The sequence below is a fragment of the Poecilia reticulata genome, chromosome 3, assembly GCF_904066995.2.
Source record: "Poecilia reticulata chromosome 3, P_reticulata-male-v2, whole genome shotgun sequence".
NCBI classification, from domain to species: domain Eukaryota; kingdom Metazoa; phylum Chordata; class Actinopteri; order Cyprinodontiformes; family Poeciliidae; genus Poecilia; species Poecilia reticulata.
The window spans coordinates 12,430,241-12,446,098 of record NC_088832.1 but is presented as its reverse complement, the minus strand read 5'-3'; the positions used below and the strand labels follow the sequence as shown (position 1 = coordinate 12,446,098).

Below are 15,858 nucleotides of genomic sequence, written 5' to 3'. Positions count from 1 at the left end.
ATATAGATGCTGTCATAGAGATTACATAAAGAAGGACAACAGCACTGACAGGGTTAAGGTTGAAGATATCATAGTAGTTTTCTCAGCTCAACTTGTTTTCATTTTCTGGCTTAGGGCTTCGCCATCAGATGTTTTGTTTCAGTTGTATAATCACCTTTGTCCTCTATCCTCTATTCTTCAGTATTTGAAATAGTCTTCATGGATTTCAAATGCACCATTAGCTCTACTCTTGAAACATTTATTTTTATTGCCGATGCAAAACAAAAAAAATGTTTGCAGTCCAGTTTAAAGAAGCCAAAATGGATTACAGGACACTGGCTCTTATTCTATTACATATGCTATTTATTTGTTTGTTAATTTTTGTGGTGATTTTTGATCACCTTTTTTCTCTCCAGATTCTTCGATTGGATATTTTTGCGTGGATTGTTGAGGTTTGAGGTTTCAAGATCAATATACCAATTCAAAACCCACGATCTGGAAAAAATATATGTTGGTAGCAGGCAGGTGCAAAGTCAGGAACGACAAACAGAACATCAGAAACAAAACTTTCACAAGATCCTGACTGGACTGATATAAAGGAACAGGCGATCTGGCAGGTAGTGCAAAAGGCCAGATGTTATTAGTAACACCTTATTAGTAATAAGGGTTGGAGGAAGATGGAAGATGCATGAAGAGAAGGTAGGTACACAGCAGTCTCAACTCTTCTCATTTATTTTTTGCAGGATTTAATGTATTACTTTTACTTACTGTTAATCTCACAGATTCCCATGGGGAAAAAAGTGATTTTCTTTGAAAAAATATTATTTTGAAATTTAGACTTAACAATATGAAACAATTTGTTGAGAAGACCCTTAAACTTCTGAGACTGGACAAGTATTTGGTCATAACAGCGTAGAAACACCCTTTACCTGTAAAGAAGCCTTTTGTAAGCAACACTTTCTGATACTTCTGTCGAGACTCGCTCTTGTCTTCAGTACAGCAGTGGTGCTTTTCTTGTAACCTAATGACGTTTACCTTCTTCACACCTCTCCGTTTGTACAAGAAGCCAAAACCAGCATCTCATATAGCGTCATTGGTTCATCTTCTATATACGCTTGCTTGTCTTTGTCCTGGACACATGCCTAATGAGGCGCAAAGCGCACCTTTTCACATGAATGCACATGTAAAAGTCTGAGTGTCTTTATATAACGGAGGGCAAGCTCTGTCAAACTTCCTTTGCAGATGCATGTTTCTTGTTGAAATAATGTAGCATGTCAAGATGAGAACAAGATGTGTTTTTTTTTTTCCTTTCTTTTGTTTTCTGAAGTTACAAACTTATTACATAAGCACAAAGCGAAGACAAAAAGCCATCTGCTTTTGGGAAAGATGCTGTTTGTACTTTACTTGCAGCCATTTTCATCATGTTTTTATTCCCTCATTGTTTAAGTTGTGTTGTCATGTCCTTCCTGTTTTCTTTTTTCTGTGGACTTTAAATTATTTCTAGTGTACTCAATGTGAAAAAAACCAAAATAAATTAAGATATGGTGAGATACCTTTTAAGACTGCAGTTATCATGTAAGATAATAATTTTCCAATAATTTTCAAGTTTACAGAAAAATATTTAAGTCTTTTATATTTTTTCCCGTTTCTTTATATTTTCCTCTCTGTTTTTTCTTTTTACTTGGAAAACTACTAAATTTTTTTCTGACCTTGTTACTCTGTTTTTCTTTACCCAACCAACAGAACGGCTGACAATCTAAATCTTCAGCTCCACTCCCATCTCTCCGCTTTCTTTTATTTCATGTGGCTTCTTTTCTACACATTGCACGTTATTCTCTTTTCAACAACTGTACTGAGGAACAAAGTATTTACGGACTTAGCAGGTCTTGTGGATTTCCGATGCTTTAACAATTCATCTCATCATCAAACATAACCTGTTTCCATGCAACTTGTCAATAATTTATTCCTTTGAGGACAACAAAAGGCAGCCTGAGTACAATTAGTGATTCTTGTATGAGAAGTGACACCAGAGGTTTTTATTTGTGAACTCATCGGTCAGAGTTGTTGGCTGAGAGGATTTCATCTGATCACCCGCTGCCATTGGTCTCTTTTACATCACGTCGTCCGAATGTGCCAACTCCTTATAGATTCAACATGGCTTTGTATTCTTTATCAGGAGATGTGATTTAAATGAGCTCTGTTTTCATTTGCCTGCTCGTGCTCAAAGCCTTGCAGCGTCTTTGCTTGATATTTACATGGCATTTCAAGCTTGAAGACAGACTCTTTTTTTATGGTAAAATTTATTAATTGCTTTGATTTTATTTGCGATAAGCCAGAATCAGTTCATTAAGGGTGATGAGTTATCAGATTAGAGGGTTTTTTTCTCTCTCTCTTTAGTCTAGAAGTGTAAAATTTCCCCATTAATTTGCCTCTGCTTAACAGACAGACGTTTCTGGCTCTCCTGGCTTTATCATCTCACCTCAACATGACTGAAAAAGCAAACGAAAGGTAAGGTGGGGTTTTGCAAGCACTTACTGCAAATTTTCTTCCAGCTCTCTGTAAACCATAGCAATAATCCAGGATTATAGATGTTCTTTCTCCAAGTGGCATTGCTATCCTGCTGTTCTGAGTCATTGATGTGTTGTGTTTATGCCCGAGCATTTTCTATTACGTCAATGTTTCGCTGCAAATGTAAAAAGGTGTTTCATGGATTACTCTTCTCTTTCATGACCTGCTGCTGAAGACTTAGAGGTCCTTTTTTATCTCTTACACCTGTGGAGAGCCAGTCTTTCTGCAGCAGCCACATATCTATTCAGACCTAATGCTGCATGTCTAGAGAGACCAGCTGAGCGTTTGTCGGGTGTGAATTCGACTGTTTGCTATTTAGAATCCCAGCATCTTCTTTTGAGAAATAATAACTGCACTTACTCTTTTGGCAATGTCTCAGACACTTTCAGAAAATGTTGGTCAATGTTTCAAATGATGCACTCAACTGTGAGTACAGATATCCAACAGGTTGAAATACAATGGATTAAAAAATGGCTTAAGTCAGAAAGAAAAAATAATTTAAAACTGAAGATAGTTTCTGAAATTACCATTAACATTTACTGAGTAATGGAGGGTTAAATGGTGGGGCAGTTGTTAGTGCTGCTGCTTTGAATCAAGATGGTTTGAGTCCTGCATGATGCCTTTGTACACTGAGTTTGGAGAAAGTATTTGTCCCTTGTCAATAGAAATCTTTTTTTTATATATATAAATTAAAACTGATGTTGCAATCTTGTTTCTTTTTGTAAATATTTAACTATAAATGTAATAAAAAGTAGATCTATGTTAGCCCAGAACTCCCAGTCCAACACAACTGTCACAGAAATGAAATTTCATCCGGTATTACCAAGATGTGCGAAAATGTAATGAGAAACTTAAAAATAAACGGCCCCATGCACATTTACTGGCATGTAGAAACTGTAAAAGCCTTAAAATAATTAATATATTTTTTATTTTGAAATAATCTCATGCACTTAGAAAGAAAAAACAAATTTTAGGATCAATTGAAACTGTAAAAAAAAAATCATGTGTTATGAAGTATTAACATTTTTGCTGACAAAGTTCCCAAGAGCAAGTGCTATCCCTAAAATTCATTTAAAACATTTCATTACTTGAGTATTTTGTCACTGTGTATTATTTTATCTTGTTGTGTAGAATTAACATCACATAGAAGCCATTTCACTTCCAAAATTGGAAAGACAAGAGAACAAGCCATTCAAATAAGGCAGACGTGTCTCGATCTTCAAGTCAAGGAAAATAGCTATCTACTTAAACTTAACCTTATCACATAACTGATTGAACAGGTTGAGGGTTTTAGTGTTAGCTTGTGCTGCTAAAATAAAAAAAGGAACATGTTTAAAGCCAAGGGCTGCACAGTGGCGCAGTTGGTAGAGCTGTTGCCTTGCAGCAAGAAGGTTCTGGGTTCAATTCCCGGCCTGGGGTCTTTCTGCATGGAGTTTGCATGTTCTCCCTGTGCATGTGTGGGTTTTCTCCGGGTACTCCGATTTCCTCCCACAATCCAAAACCATGACTGTTAGGTTAATTGGTCTGTCTAAATTGCCCCTAGGTGTGAGTGTGTGTGTGCATGGTTGTTTGTCCTGTTTGTCTCTGTGTTGCCCTGCAACAGACTGGCGACCTGTCCAGAGTGTACCCTGCCTCTCGCCCAGAACGTTAGCTGGAGATGGGCACCAGCAACCCTCCCGACCCCACTGAGGGACAAGGGTGAAAGAAAATGGATGGATGGATGTTTAAAGCCTAACTTGGACAGATGGACGAATGCAGTGAAACATTTGGGATTGGACATCTGTTTTTTTTCTGCTATCAATAATAATGGCAGTAAAACAGCAGCATGTAGCCCTGGTGTATAGTGGAAACACTTTAGAGTAATGAATTAAGTGGTGCTGTGACTGCAGGAAGAGGAGGAAGAAAAAAAAACCTCATGAGATGGGATGGAAAAAGGGAAAAGACCTGAGAGGGTGTCATCAAATGGACTAGGCAATAAACAGAGTAAATCCAAGAAAATATATATACTCACTTCATAAGGAGCACCTGATTAACTGATTGCTAATAAACACAGCAAATCACAAATAAAGAGGCAGTAATATATGGCACTTAGACACCTAGACGTGGTGAAGAACAACATTGATCTACACCTTAAAACAAATGGGCTACAACACCAGAACACATCGGATGTAACATCTCCAAGCTAAGAACAGAAAACTGATCTCATTGCCTTGGGAAGATTTCCAACACATAGCTACATTTATACCATTAAGATAGTTCTGATGGCAAAAAAGAGAGAAAAACAGAGTCCCACCCGGTATTAGCGAGATGTAGGCTACTTAATAAAGTGGCCTTTGAGTGCGCATCCAGAAATAAGCAAATAAATAAATAAAGGCAACACAGGTGCGCTGATTAGAGAGGTACAGGCAGTAAATCTAGCTGAAATGTCAACGTGAAATGAACTTTTAAAAATTAAATCAAGAAACGAGCTTCAATAAAATAACAGGAAACAAAAGTTAATTTGATTTCACTACAAACCCAAAGCATTCGGCCTCAATAACGCCAGCTACTGGATAACACGATTTAATTAAACTTAAAAAAATAAATAAAACTATACTGCAAATTAAATTCAAATGTTTAATTCGTCTTGCTTTGAGCGCACCGAGTGGCTGCGCGCTCTGAAAGTAAGTTATGCGCACATCTCCAAAGTTGGACACTGAGCTTACCCCCCCGCCGCCCCTCCTCCCCTCATTTCCATGGATATACAAGATCATTACGAGAACATATTCCCTGTTATCTCTTCTGCATTCTGTGACTGCGAGAGAGATGGAGAGTATTCACTCCAACGCATCGCGCAGCAGCATCACTTGATCGCGCAGCTCCTCTCGGATGATGTGGTACGCCGGCGTGGCCATCGCCTCCGTTTACGGGGCCATCAGCGTTTTGGGGCTCATTGGCAACATCACGCTCATCAGGACGTTTTGCTCGGCCAAATCTATCCGCAATGTTCCCAATCTGTTCATGTCGAGCCTTGCGCTGGGGGACGTTTTGCTGCTGGTGACATGCGCTCCGGTGGACGCCAGCCGCTACCTTTCAGACGAGTGGCTGTTCGGGAGAGTGGGCTGTAAGGTCATCCCCTTCATTCAGCTCACCTCTGTTGGGGTGTCCGTGTTCACCCTCACGGCCCTCTCTGCCGACAGGTAAGCTGCTGTTTCACTTGTAATCCGTTGTCTAAGCAAACATTCAGTATTGATCAGCTGAATGTTGTGATCAGCGTGCTTTAGAAGTGACTTGTTTTTAGTTCACAAACAGAAAACTGGTAACTGCTTCTTTATTTTTAGTTACTAAGTGATGCTGCTTAGCCACGTTTCACATAAACTAAAAATGTAATGACTGATTATAAACGAGGATCAGAATAAAAATAAATAAATAATGTGTGAGTCAAAGCTGTTGGACAATTCTTTACCTTCTCTTTATACATTCATTTCCCACTGGCTGATTGTTTAACATGGTATTACATAAAATGCTTTCCCCTGAATGTAGATTTTATATACACTGCTCAAAAAAATAAAGGGAACACTTTAACATTTAAGTGAACACTGAAGTGTTCCCTTTATTTTTTTGAGCAGTATATTTTATTTTCTCCCTTTTGTTTTTTGTAAAGATTTTTACCACACAAAAATATTGGTGACATTTTTATTTTAATGGCAGATGAAATTAAGCTCTACAGTGCATCTGGAAAGTATCCACACTGCTTCATTTTTTTACCACATTTTATTACTTTACAGCCTTGACCCATAAGTCACACTAAATTAATCTTTTCCTGAAAATTATCCGCACACATACCCCACTATGACAATGCAGGAAAAAGCTTTTGTGCCTTTTGCAAATTTATCACAAACAAAAAAAGCTAATAAATTACATTTACGTAAGTGTTCACACTCCTTGCTCAATACTTTGTTGATCCACTTTTGGCAGCAATGACAACCTCAAGTCTTTTTTAATATGAATCTCTGCATTGTCGTCATATTTAAAATGGTTTCCTTAACAAATATCACACAGGCTCATTGTGCTTTTTTTTAGACAGACGTCCTTGTAAAAGGGTTTTGACAATTCCCTGAAGACGCTTGTTGGATCAGCATCTGTTCTTCCCAGTGATTCTTTTTGAATAGCATCGCTGTTGAAGTAGGCTTTTTCATGTTGAGGTTTATCACCTTCCTTCTGCATTGAACTGGCCAGGGGGATTATGCAAATGAAGCACAAATACAGAGACTCAGCTGTGTAAATGTCAGCTAATTAAGAAGTTGCCCTCATGACATTGTCAGGACCTCAAATAGCCTGGAAATTCAAATTCAAATTCAAAAATACTTTATTAATCCCAAAAGGGAAATTAACTCCCATCCATTCCTCTCATGTCAGTCAAATGGTATTTCTGAGCAAGTTTTCACTATTATGGCAGTCAGCATGCAAAAAACCCCCCAAAAAGATTGTATGTCAAAGTTATTCCCCAATGCCGGGGTAAATTCGAGTCTCTCTTTCAGGCTGCCTGGCACAGGTCACACTATTGTCCTGATATAAATGAAGAATTGGTGGAACCAGGGACTGATCGCTGAGCTATTGATTGTGTTGATTATCATAAAAGTACTCTGTTTTCAACTGGCTGTATCACTATATCCTTAAGTGGTTTAGAGGCAAAAAGCAACAATCTTGCATTCCACCTTGCTACTTACATACAGTATACCCCGCATAGAGAGGAAGAATGGTGTTCCAGTATAAAAAGATTTTATGATATGTGCCTCGGAAAATAAATTGCTATTCTCCAGCCTAGAAAAAAAAACAACAAAAAAAACACACTTTTAGGTGTTTCAAGGTGAATTACTAATTTAGTCAAAAATAGAGGTGTGAGTTCTAGGAAGTGGCGTACATTTTTCCTGCAATTTAAAGCACTTACAAAATGAAAAAGTGCCCCTAAAAAAGCTCAACCAAGCTTACTAACATCTGACATGTATTCTGTCAAGCACAAAGAACAGAACTGACTGGAATAGAAAGCTTTATTGCTTTTGTACACAACAGGCCTGCAAGTACAACAAAATTCCAGATGCTACATTCAAAGTGCTATTTGGTCCTTCTATTAAAAATAAAAGAATGAGAGAAGCCTTTTTACACGTTCCCTTGGATTTCTCTGAAATCGCTTTAATTAGCAATTAAAAATATTTATTATCTGTTTTTTTAACCAGGTACAGGGCCATCGTGAAACCCCTTGATCTTCAAAAATCGACCACCACAGCCAGCATTGTCCTGCGAGCGGCGTTCATCTGGGTCTTCTCCCTCATCTTGGCAATCCCCGAGGCTGTGTACTCGGACCTCCACGCCTTCAACGTGACCTCTACAAACGAGAGCTTTGTCACTTGCGCCCCCTACCCCCACGCTGGGAAACTGCACCCTCAGGTCCACTCTATGGCCTCCTTCCTCATTTTCTACGTCATCCCCTTGTTGGTGATTAGCATGTACTACACCTTCATCGCCCACAGCCTTTTCAAGAGTGCGTCCAACCTTCCAATGGAGGGGAACGTCCATGCAAGACGACAGGCTAGTGTTTAAGCTTTGCAGCTTCCTTACAACAACTACCTGAAAATGTTCGTGTTATTTTCTTAAATTTCACCACTTCAATGACGTTCTCAAAGAAAAACTATCCTGCCTTTTTGACCATTATACTCTTTATACCTCTTATTTCCATCAGTTTTGGGATTTATTTATAAAATACCAATATATTACAATACAATGTCAGTAAGCTGGGTTTAAATGCCTCTTTTCCATTAGCTTTATGTTTGTTTTGATAGAGTGGCAAAAAAGGAAAAAAAAAAATCTACATTTAATGCCAGGCATGCATTTTATTCCTTGATAACATTGTGAAACGGTTTCGTTCAATCGACAGGTTGAATCCAGAAAGCGCTTGGCCAAGACGGTTCTGGTGTTTGTTGGTCTCTTTGCAGTGTGCTGGCTGCCCAGTCACGTCATCTACTTATACCGCTCCTATCACTACTCCCAGGTAACCATGAAGAACATTGTCATTGTTTTTGGTCTAGCTAAAGTTTAAAATCTTCTGCTGTTTTTTTTCTTTAAAAATCTATTCCTCACAGTTTCCTCACTGCATTAAGTTAAATGGACTGAAATGTTACCTCAGACCTAAATCTGTTTGGAGCACCAAAACATTTAAGATAAGCACAAAAATAAAAAATAAATAAAGAATATCTCGATTCATTTCCTAATAATCTTTCATAAAGCCTTATAATATAGACATGGAAAAAGGTACACATGTTACTAAACACTGTAACATTTGTTACTTATTTGCTTCTACTTATTTCCTTTTATTGAAAATATTTCTGTGAGTTTATGAACTGTTCAAGATTGGTCAGAATTAATTGTCAGTGTTAAATTGCTCATGTTTTAATTGTAGTTTCTTTCTGCCTAATTCTAATCTTTTTGTTGTACTTATTCAGATTTAGAAATGTATTCCTTTTGCTGTCAACAAGTTTTTGACAGCAAATGTCAACAACCTTTTAATCTTGTGAGAGTAAAAGGTTTTGTTGGTATCAAAGTAGAGGTTATATTCTCCAAAAGCTAAGTGGGCTCAGTTCTTTATATTTTTCACCTGCTACATATCTCATATAAAGTTCTCAAACAAAGTGAAAAAAAAGAAAAACCTCTGAGAAGACAGTAATTTTAAGTCACATTTCACCAGATTTTTTCCCCTACTCCATCAATGTACTCTACAAATGCACCAGTGGCTACTGGTGTTGGGTACATACAGTATTTGTGGTATATGAGTTTAGTTCTACTCTCCATTATATCTAGTCAGGATTGTTAGTTACAAAGTTTGATTGAGCCTTTATTAATCATTGAGGATTTTCAGTTTGGGTTTCAATCTAACACTTTTCAGTTGTCTTTAAATAAAAGCTTCACTATAGTCCTGCTGTTAGAAAATGACAAACACAGATAATTAGTTTTTAAGGGGATGTATTTCATAATAGGAACAATTAAAATTAACAATGGATTTTGACAAGCATAACATTTATTCGGTACAACGCATGAGCTGGTTATAATGTGATATTCCTGATACAATGCTGAAGTGCCTGCTTGGTTTGCTAAGCCTTTCTCCATGAACAAACAACAATTTTAAAAAAGTGTATTTAGCCTCGGCATGTTTGACTGACATGTACCACTACGGTGTAAAAGAAAAAGGGAAAAAAAATGAAGAAATGGACACAATACCTTTTCATACTACTGTACATATGCATAATCCGTTTCGTTCTCTCCTCCACCAGGTGGACACGTCTCTGGGTCACTTTGTGTTCAGCGTTGTTGCTCGGATTCTGGCCTTCACTAACTCCTGCATGAACCCGTTTGCCCTTTACCTGCTGAGTAAAAGCTTCAAGAAGCAGTTCAACCAGCAGCTGTGCTGCTGCTGTCATGTCATGTTCAAACACTCCCCACAGAGCCCAACACATTATAACACACGCATGACTTCAGTCCACAGCACACATCACTCTGTGGCAAGCCTGACAATGATCAATGGCAGGCAGCTGTGCCAGGAGGACTATGTGTAAAAGTGTTTGTGAGAGAGAGATGTCAATTTGGGATCTTTTTCTCCACATGAAAAGCTAAACGCGTGTAGAAAATCTAGACGTTAAACAGGGAGTTCTGTGGTGAAGTCTTTGTGTAAAATGTTCGGTGTAGACTTGAGATTGTCCTTGTGAAATAACGTCAGTGCTGTTTACATTTTTTCGGATTTTTTTATTTTTACACTTTTAAAGTTTCTAGGCTGCATTTCTGCATTTGAGAAGATGACCCACAATCTCTTCATCTTAAGATGTTGTGTACAGTTTTGCAAATTATGTGGTTAATGATCAATTTGTGCTTGTATATATCTATTTACCAGTTTGTTTTTAATGAATCTTCTTATGGTCTATTCCTAAAATAACATAAAACGTAAGCAAAAGAAAGGAAACAAAAGAATAGGCATCAGTTGGAAGCAGTCTCTGTATTTTGATGGACAAGGCATTGAAGAAAGTCTCAACCTCTAAAAAAACGGAAAAAGAAATTAAGTCCAAATTAAGCCATCTAGGAACACATTAAAACTTACATAATTTCCAAAATATTTCTAAAATAATTCATCATTAGTTAGTTTTAAATGGTGGTTAGTGTTTTAAATTTTTGTAATATTTAGGTAAAGTTTCCGCAGTGTTTTTTGATCAACGTCATTCAACAGGTTCTGAGTTACTTCAAATCCAAATTTTCTCTGGCGTGAGCCAAACCGGGAAACAATCCACAAAAACCATCCAGGGAGCTGGGCCAGATCTCCCTGACACAGAAAGGCAGATTGGTTCAGACATCTGTTTGGTTGGAGACCCGGTCCGTTTCACAAAGAGTTGATCCGACAAGTTCAGGACCGCAGTTCAGCTTCTTTATTCTCCTGCTGTGGAGGTTCTGATGAGCTAAGATGCTAACATTAACACTGAAGAACTCATTGCTTTTCTTCTCTTAATTTTGTTTCTTCAAAATATCATTAGATATTACAACTTCATGGTTAGATTCTGGAAAATCTTCCTTTAAACTCCTGAGAGAGACAAAAAAAAACAACTTTTGTTTAAAGTTAAACCTTTAGTTGGCATAGATAATATCTGTAACTTATTTTTTTTTATTCCTATTTTTGGCAGGATAAAAATTGTGGAGTATGTTATTTATATTCTGTTAATTACATCAGTAGGAAATAGATGTTGATGTGATGATAATGAATGCATTTGTTGACTATGTGCAGTTCATTTGTTTAATGAAATACACCTTTATTTCGACATTAAGTCCAGAGCCTCCTCTCTTATTTTAAATTAGGTGAAAAATTCATAATCCAAAGAATGATTAGGAGATTGACTGAGACTGAAATCAGATTATGTAAATAAAGTCGTACACCCTTGTTTATCAAACCATACACATAAAAATGTGCAGATGCGAAACATGTGGTGACTGCAACATAATTAATTCAATGTTTCTAAGAAAGAAAAGCTCAAGCTCAATCTTGTGTGAGTGTGTAATTCAGTCAGTTCAGTATTTGTACAGATTGAGTATTTGGCCAATGTATTTGAAGACTAAAATGTTAATTATATATGTATATATAGTATTCAGGCATTTTTATTGCAACCATTGTGAAAAAAAAGTAATGGCACTTTTGGCTTTGATATGTTCTTGATTATTTATTTTTATATTTTAAAACAGGATGTTTTATGGACAGCATTTTTGAGTAAAGATAAACAAAGTAATAGTCTGCTTCATTTTTTGTATAAGACAATAAAGCTGCATCCTGCAAAAATCACATGAATATTGGTTTTAACCATGTCACAGGAAAGGTGTTAAGAAACTTCAACCAAGAAATAATGCAACAAAAATATAATTTTTGCAACATAAAACCTATCGGAGATATTTCCGTCTTAATTTATAGACGTTGTACGTTCCAGGAACTGAACCTGTTGTTTCAGCTCCCCTAAAAGACTCTCTTCCAGCAACACATGCAGCCAGCTGACTCGTTATTAATGCTGATGAATGGAGCTTAATGTGATGATCTTCATCCAGTGAGACAAGGTTTCAGTGGCACGTTAAGATATTTTTAGGTCTTTTAAAAATGCAGAGGAGCGCCGTCTCGCATCCCGTCACCAACTGTTTGTCAATTTGCCAACAAATGTGCCTAATGTTGGAGCTAAATCCACTGGAGCCACTTCTGCTTTATCAACAACATGCAAGAAATTAAAATTTATTCACACAATTGCGATTGGATACCTTAGCCTGATGTTCTCATTGTTATCTGGTTTTGTAAATAAACAAGCCTAATCAGAGGAGTCCTGCAGCAACGCTGTGTGTGAAAAGACCCACAGGATGAGTCTTTTCTTGACCCACTGTTTCTGCTTGGGTTTGTTGCCTTTTGTCATTTTACATTTAAATCTTCTGTTTTTTATTTTAGAAATGCTCTAGAAATGAAGGCAGCAAGACCTTCAGGGACATCACATTATGCATGGGACTGACCAAGCTGACAGTTTTTTTAGGGGGAAAAAGACACCTTTCTTACACCTTTATTACAAATATTCACAGTATTGCCAATTAAAAAGGCCCACTGGCTCACAAAGGACACCATGAGCCAGTAAAGTCTCAACCCTGAGTGAGTGTCACTGTGACAAATCCACAGCTGAGACGATGTACATGTTTCCTGGAAGCGTCAAGTTCTGCCTGCTTGTTGATTTAATGTGGTATCCTGTATTGTGTTTTGCTTTGGATTTTAACTTAAATCCATCATCTTGTTGCTGCTACTCTGAACCACCACTGGTTGAAGTGTGTTTTTAAAATTTCTTTTTGAGAATTTTGACATATTCTCACATTGTTCTCGTGACGTAAGTGAAAGTTATTATTGAAGATGTCGATTTTCTTTCACATCTTTCTGAGAAATCAAGTTAGGAGGCATTATGAGTAAGAAACATTAAACTAACCACAAACTTGCAATTTGGTTTGAATTTTCAATTAAAATAGTATTTGCTTCTCAAAAGCATAAAAGAAAAAGCAACATGGAAGGACCATATGTTTGGATCTTGGGTGTTTTTTTTGTTTTTTTTTCTGGGTTTATAGTTTTTACCGGTTGTTTTTTATAATTGTATTATGTTTCCCCTTTGTCTGTTGTCTTGTCTATTCTTAGTTATTTTAGTAAATTCATCTTTGCTGTTTATTTTTTGTGTTTAGTTGTGGCTAAGTTTGTTTGCTCAGCTCCTCCTGCTGGTGTTTTTGTCTCTTTTCTCCCTTTTGTTATTTCTTTTTCCCTCAGCTCTTCTCTCACAGCTGCATCCGTTTTGTAATTAGTTCTGCTCCATTCTCCATTGTTCCAGCAATCACACTTCCCAGTATTTAAGCACTTTTGTTTCTTTCCCTCCTTGCTGGTTCCTTCTATTTGCCTCATGTTTCCCCAGACCAATATGGATCTGTGCTTTTCTTTTGGTAACTATGTGAAAGTCACAGCTGAAATCAAGACTTAGTGAACCAAGAAACAAACAACTAAGCAGGTTTATGTAAAAAAAAGAAGAAAAAAAAAGTGACACCGAGTGTTTATTCGGCCCTAAACTAATAGCCAGATTTCATACACGTTTGTAGGGATGACATGTCAGAGCCTGTAAGCTGCTCTAACAGGCTTTTGTTTTGTGTGTCAATAAGCTAAATTTTCCAAGGTGAAAGGGCTGACTGAGAGAAACTTCAGAAATCTGTCACCCTGAGCACATGAGATCCTTTCACAATCCAAACTTTTATTAATCCATCCACCCATCCATCCATCCATTTTCTGCCACTTATCCGCAGCAGCTTCAGAAGGGAGGCCCAGACTTCCCTCTCCCCAGCCACTTCTTCTAGCTCCTCCGGGGGAACCCAAAGGCGTTCCCAGGCCAGCCGAGAGACATAGTCCCTCCAGCGTGTCCTGGGTCTTCCCCGAGGCCTCCTCCCGGTGGGACGTGCCCAGGCATCTGGTGCCGAGCCACCTCAACTCCTCTCGACGTGGAGGAGCAGCGGCTCTACTCTGAGTCCCTCCCGGATGACCGAGCTTCTCACCCTATCTCTAAGGGAGAGCCCAGCCACCCTGCGGAGGAAACCCATTTCGGCCGCTTGTATCCATGATCTCGTTCTTTCGGTCATGACCCAAAGCTCATGACGATAGATGAGGGTGGGAACGTAGATCGACCGGTAAATCGAGAGCTTTGCTTTTTGACTCAGCTCTCTCTTCACCACGACGGACCGGTACAGCGCCCGCTTCACGGCAGACGCTGCCCCAATCAGCCTGTCGACCTCCCGCTCCCTCCTTCCCTCATTCGTGAACAAGATCCCCAGATACTTAAACTCCTCCACTTGAGGCAGGACGACCCCCCTGACCCGGAGAAGGCACTCTACCCTTTTCCGACTCTTTTATTAATCAGCTGGAAAAACAAACAAGGTCACGAAAGGTCAGGATTTCGATGTCATCTACAAAGTTTCCTTTTTAGAAAGCAAGTTCTGTGTTAAAATAAAGATCTGATCGGATTTCCTCATGAAGTAAGTTGCAATTTTGTGTATAAAGACGCAGTTATGAACCCTGGGTATTTTCACAAGATGGTTTACAGCTGCCTCTTAATTGCTAAACAATGTTTTGATTAAGTGGGAGTCACTTTAAAGTATTCTAGGTTTGCATTATATTTATTAAGGCCTCTCTAAGATGGACAGCTACAGAAGTCCCACTTTGTAAATGCTAACAATTTTAGTTATTCTTGCGATTGTTTCTTATCAAACTTTAAATGACCAAATACCTTTGGTCATTTATGACCAAAAGTATTTGGTCATAAATGTATATTAAAAAAATTCAAGAATTAGATTACTAGCTTGTTTATACAATTATTCCTTAAAACAGTTGCTTATATAAAACAATAGCAGAAAGAGCTCAACTCAGGTAAACATCAGGAATGTTAAAAGAAAAAGGAGTACTCCATATCTACAAGAAGAGGGAGACAAAATTCTTCCTTTTGTCATCGCCAGCAGCGGCCGACTCCCTTTAGTTTGGCTTCTTTTGAAAGAAACAGTAAAAGAGAAACAAATTTGCTCCTCAAGTTCAAAATATTTTGTGCTCACGACAGAGATCACTGCAGTCAGACACTGCAATGTCTGACCTATTAATGAATCACAAAAATCAATTAAGAGCCTTGTACAACAGGAATGCACCAACATCACGCCTTCCTCTTCACATTTTATCGACTGGAAGCGTTGTGGAAAGACATTTTATAAACCCACGTGAAAATCAATCCTTATTTCCTGCTTTAACAGCAAAATGAACAGAAAAACAAATGTTTTGGAGATGCTGAGTCTTTTGCTCACACTGCTGCTTCGTCACGGCTCTGGGGTTTTTAAAGGACACATTTTTTAGATTTGAATAAAAAAACTCTTCAGATTTCCATTAAGAAGTCTGTCTTATTGTGCTCTTTTAAATTAGTCTGAGCAGGACTATTATGTTTTTTTTTAATTTCCTACATATAATCAACTCTGATTGCAGAAGTTTACTTAAGAAGATATTTTCTTCTAGTCATTTTTGATTTAAAAGGGCGATGATATAGCCTGTTTATGACAACTAAAGTTAGCTTAGTTGCTGATTAATCTATAAAATGGCACTATGTGGCTTTTTTGTTTTAAATCACGTTATAATGTTATTCTCTCATCACAAACATACCTGGAGTGAGTTTTGGATTCTTTGATGCATGTTTGAGGAATCCTTTTGTCCCCAGTGGCAGCCAT

The 15,858-nt window shown here is 37.8% G+C and overlaps 1 protein-coding gene across 1 annotated transcript; it reads left to right on the top strand.

Annotated features, from left to right (window-relative positions):
• Positions 1 to 3,199: 3,199 nt before the first annotated feature.
• On the top strand, positions 3,200 to 14,650 carry grpr (gastrin-releasing peptide receptor). Its single transcript, XM_008404478.3, has 4 exons — positions 3,200 to 5,726; positions 7,764 to 8,115; positions 8,462 to 8,575; positions 9,852 to 14,650. The coding sequence occupies exons 1-4, from the start codon at positions 5,416 to 5,418 to the stop codon at positions 10,131 to 10,133; spliced, it is 1,059 nt and encodes a 352-aa protein (XP_008402700.2). The 5' UTR covers positions 3,200 to 5,415; the 3' UTR covers positions 10,134 to 14,650.
• The last annotated feature ends 1,208 nt before the right edge of the window (positions 14,651 to 15,858 follow it).

Coding starts and splice junctions, on each gene's coding strand:
- grpr (XM_008404478.3), top strand. CDS start 5,416: ATGATGTGGTACGCCGGCGTGGCCATCGCCTCCGTTTACGGGGCCATC. Junction 5,727..7,763: donor ACGGCCCTCTCTGCCGACAG/GTAAGCTGCTGT, acceptor TTTTTTAACCAG/GTACAGGGCCATCGTGAAAC. Junction 8,576..9,851: donor GCTCCTATCACTACTCCCAG/GTAACCATGAAG, acceptor CTCCTCCACCAG/GTGGACACGTCTCTGGGTCA.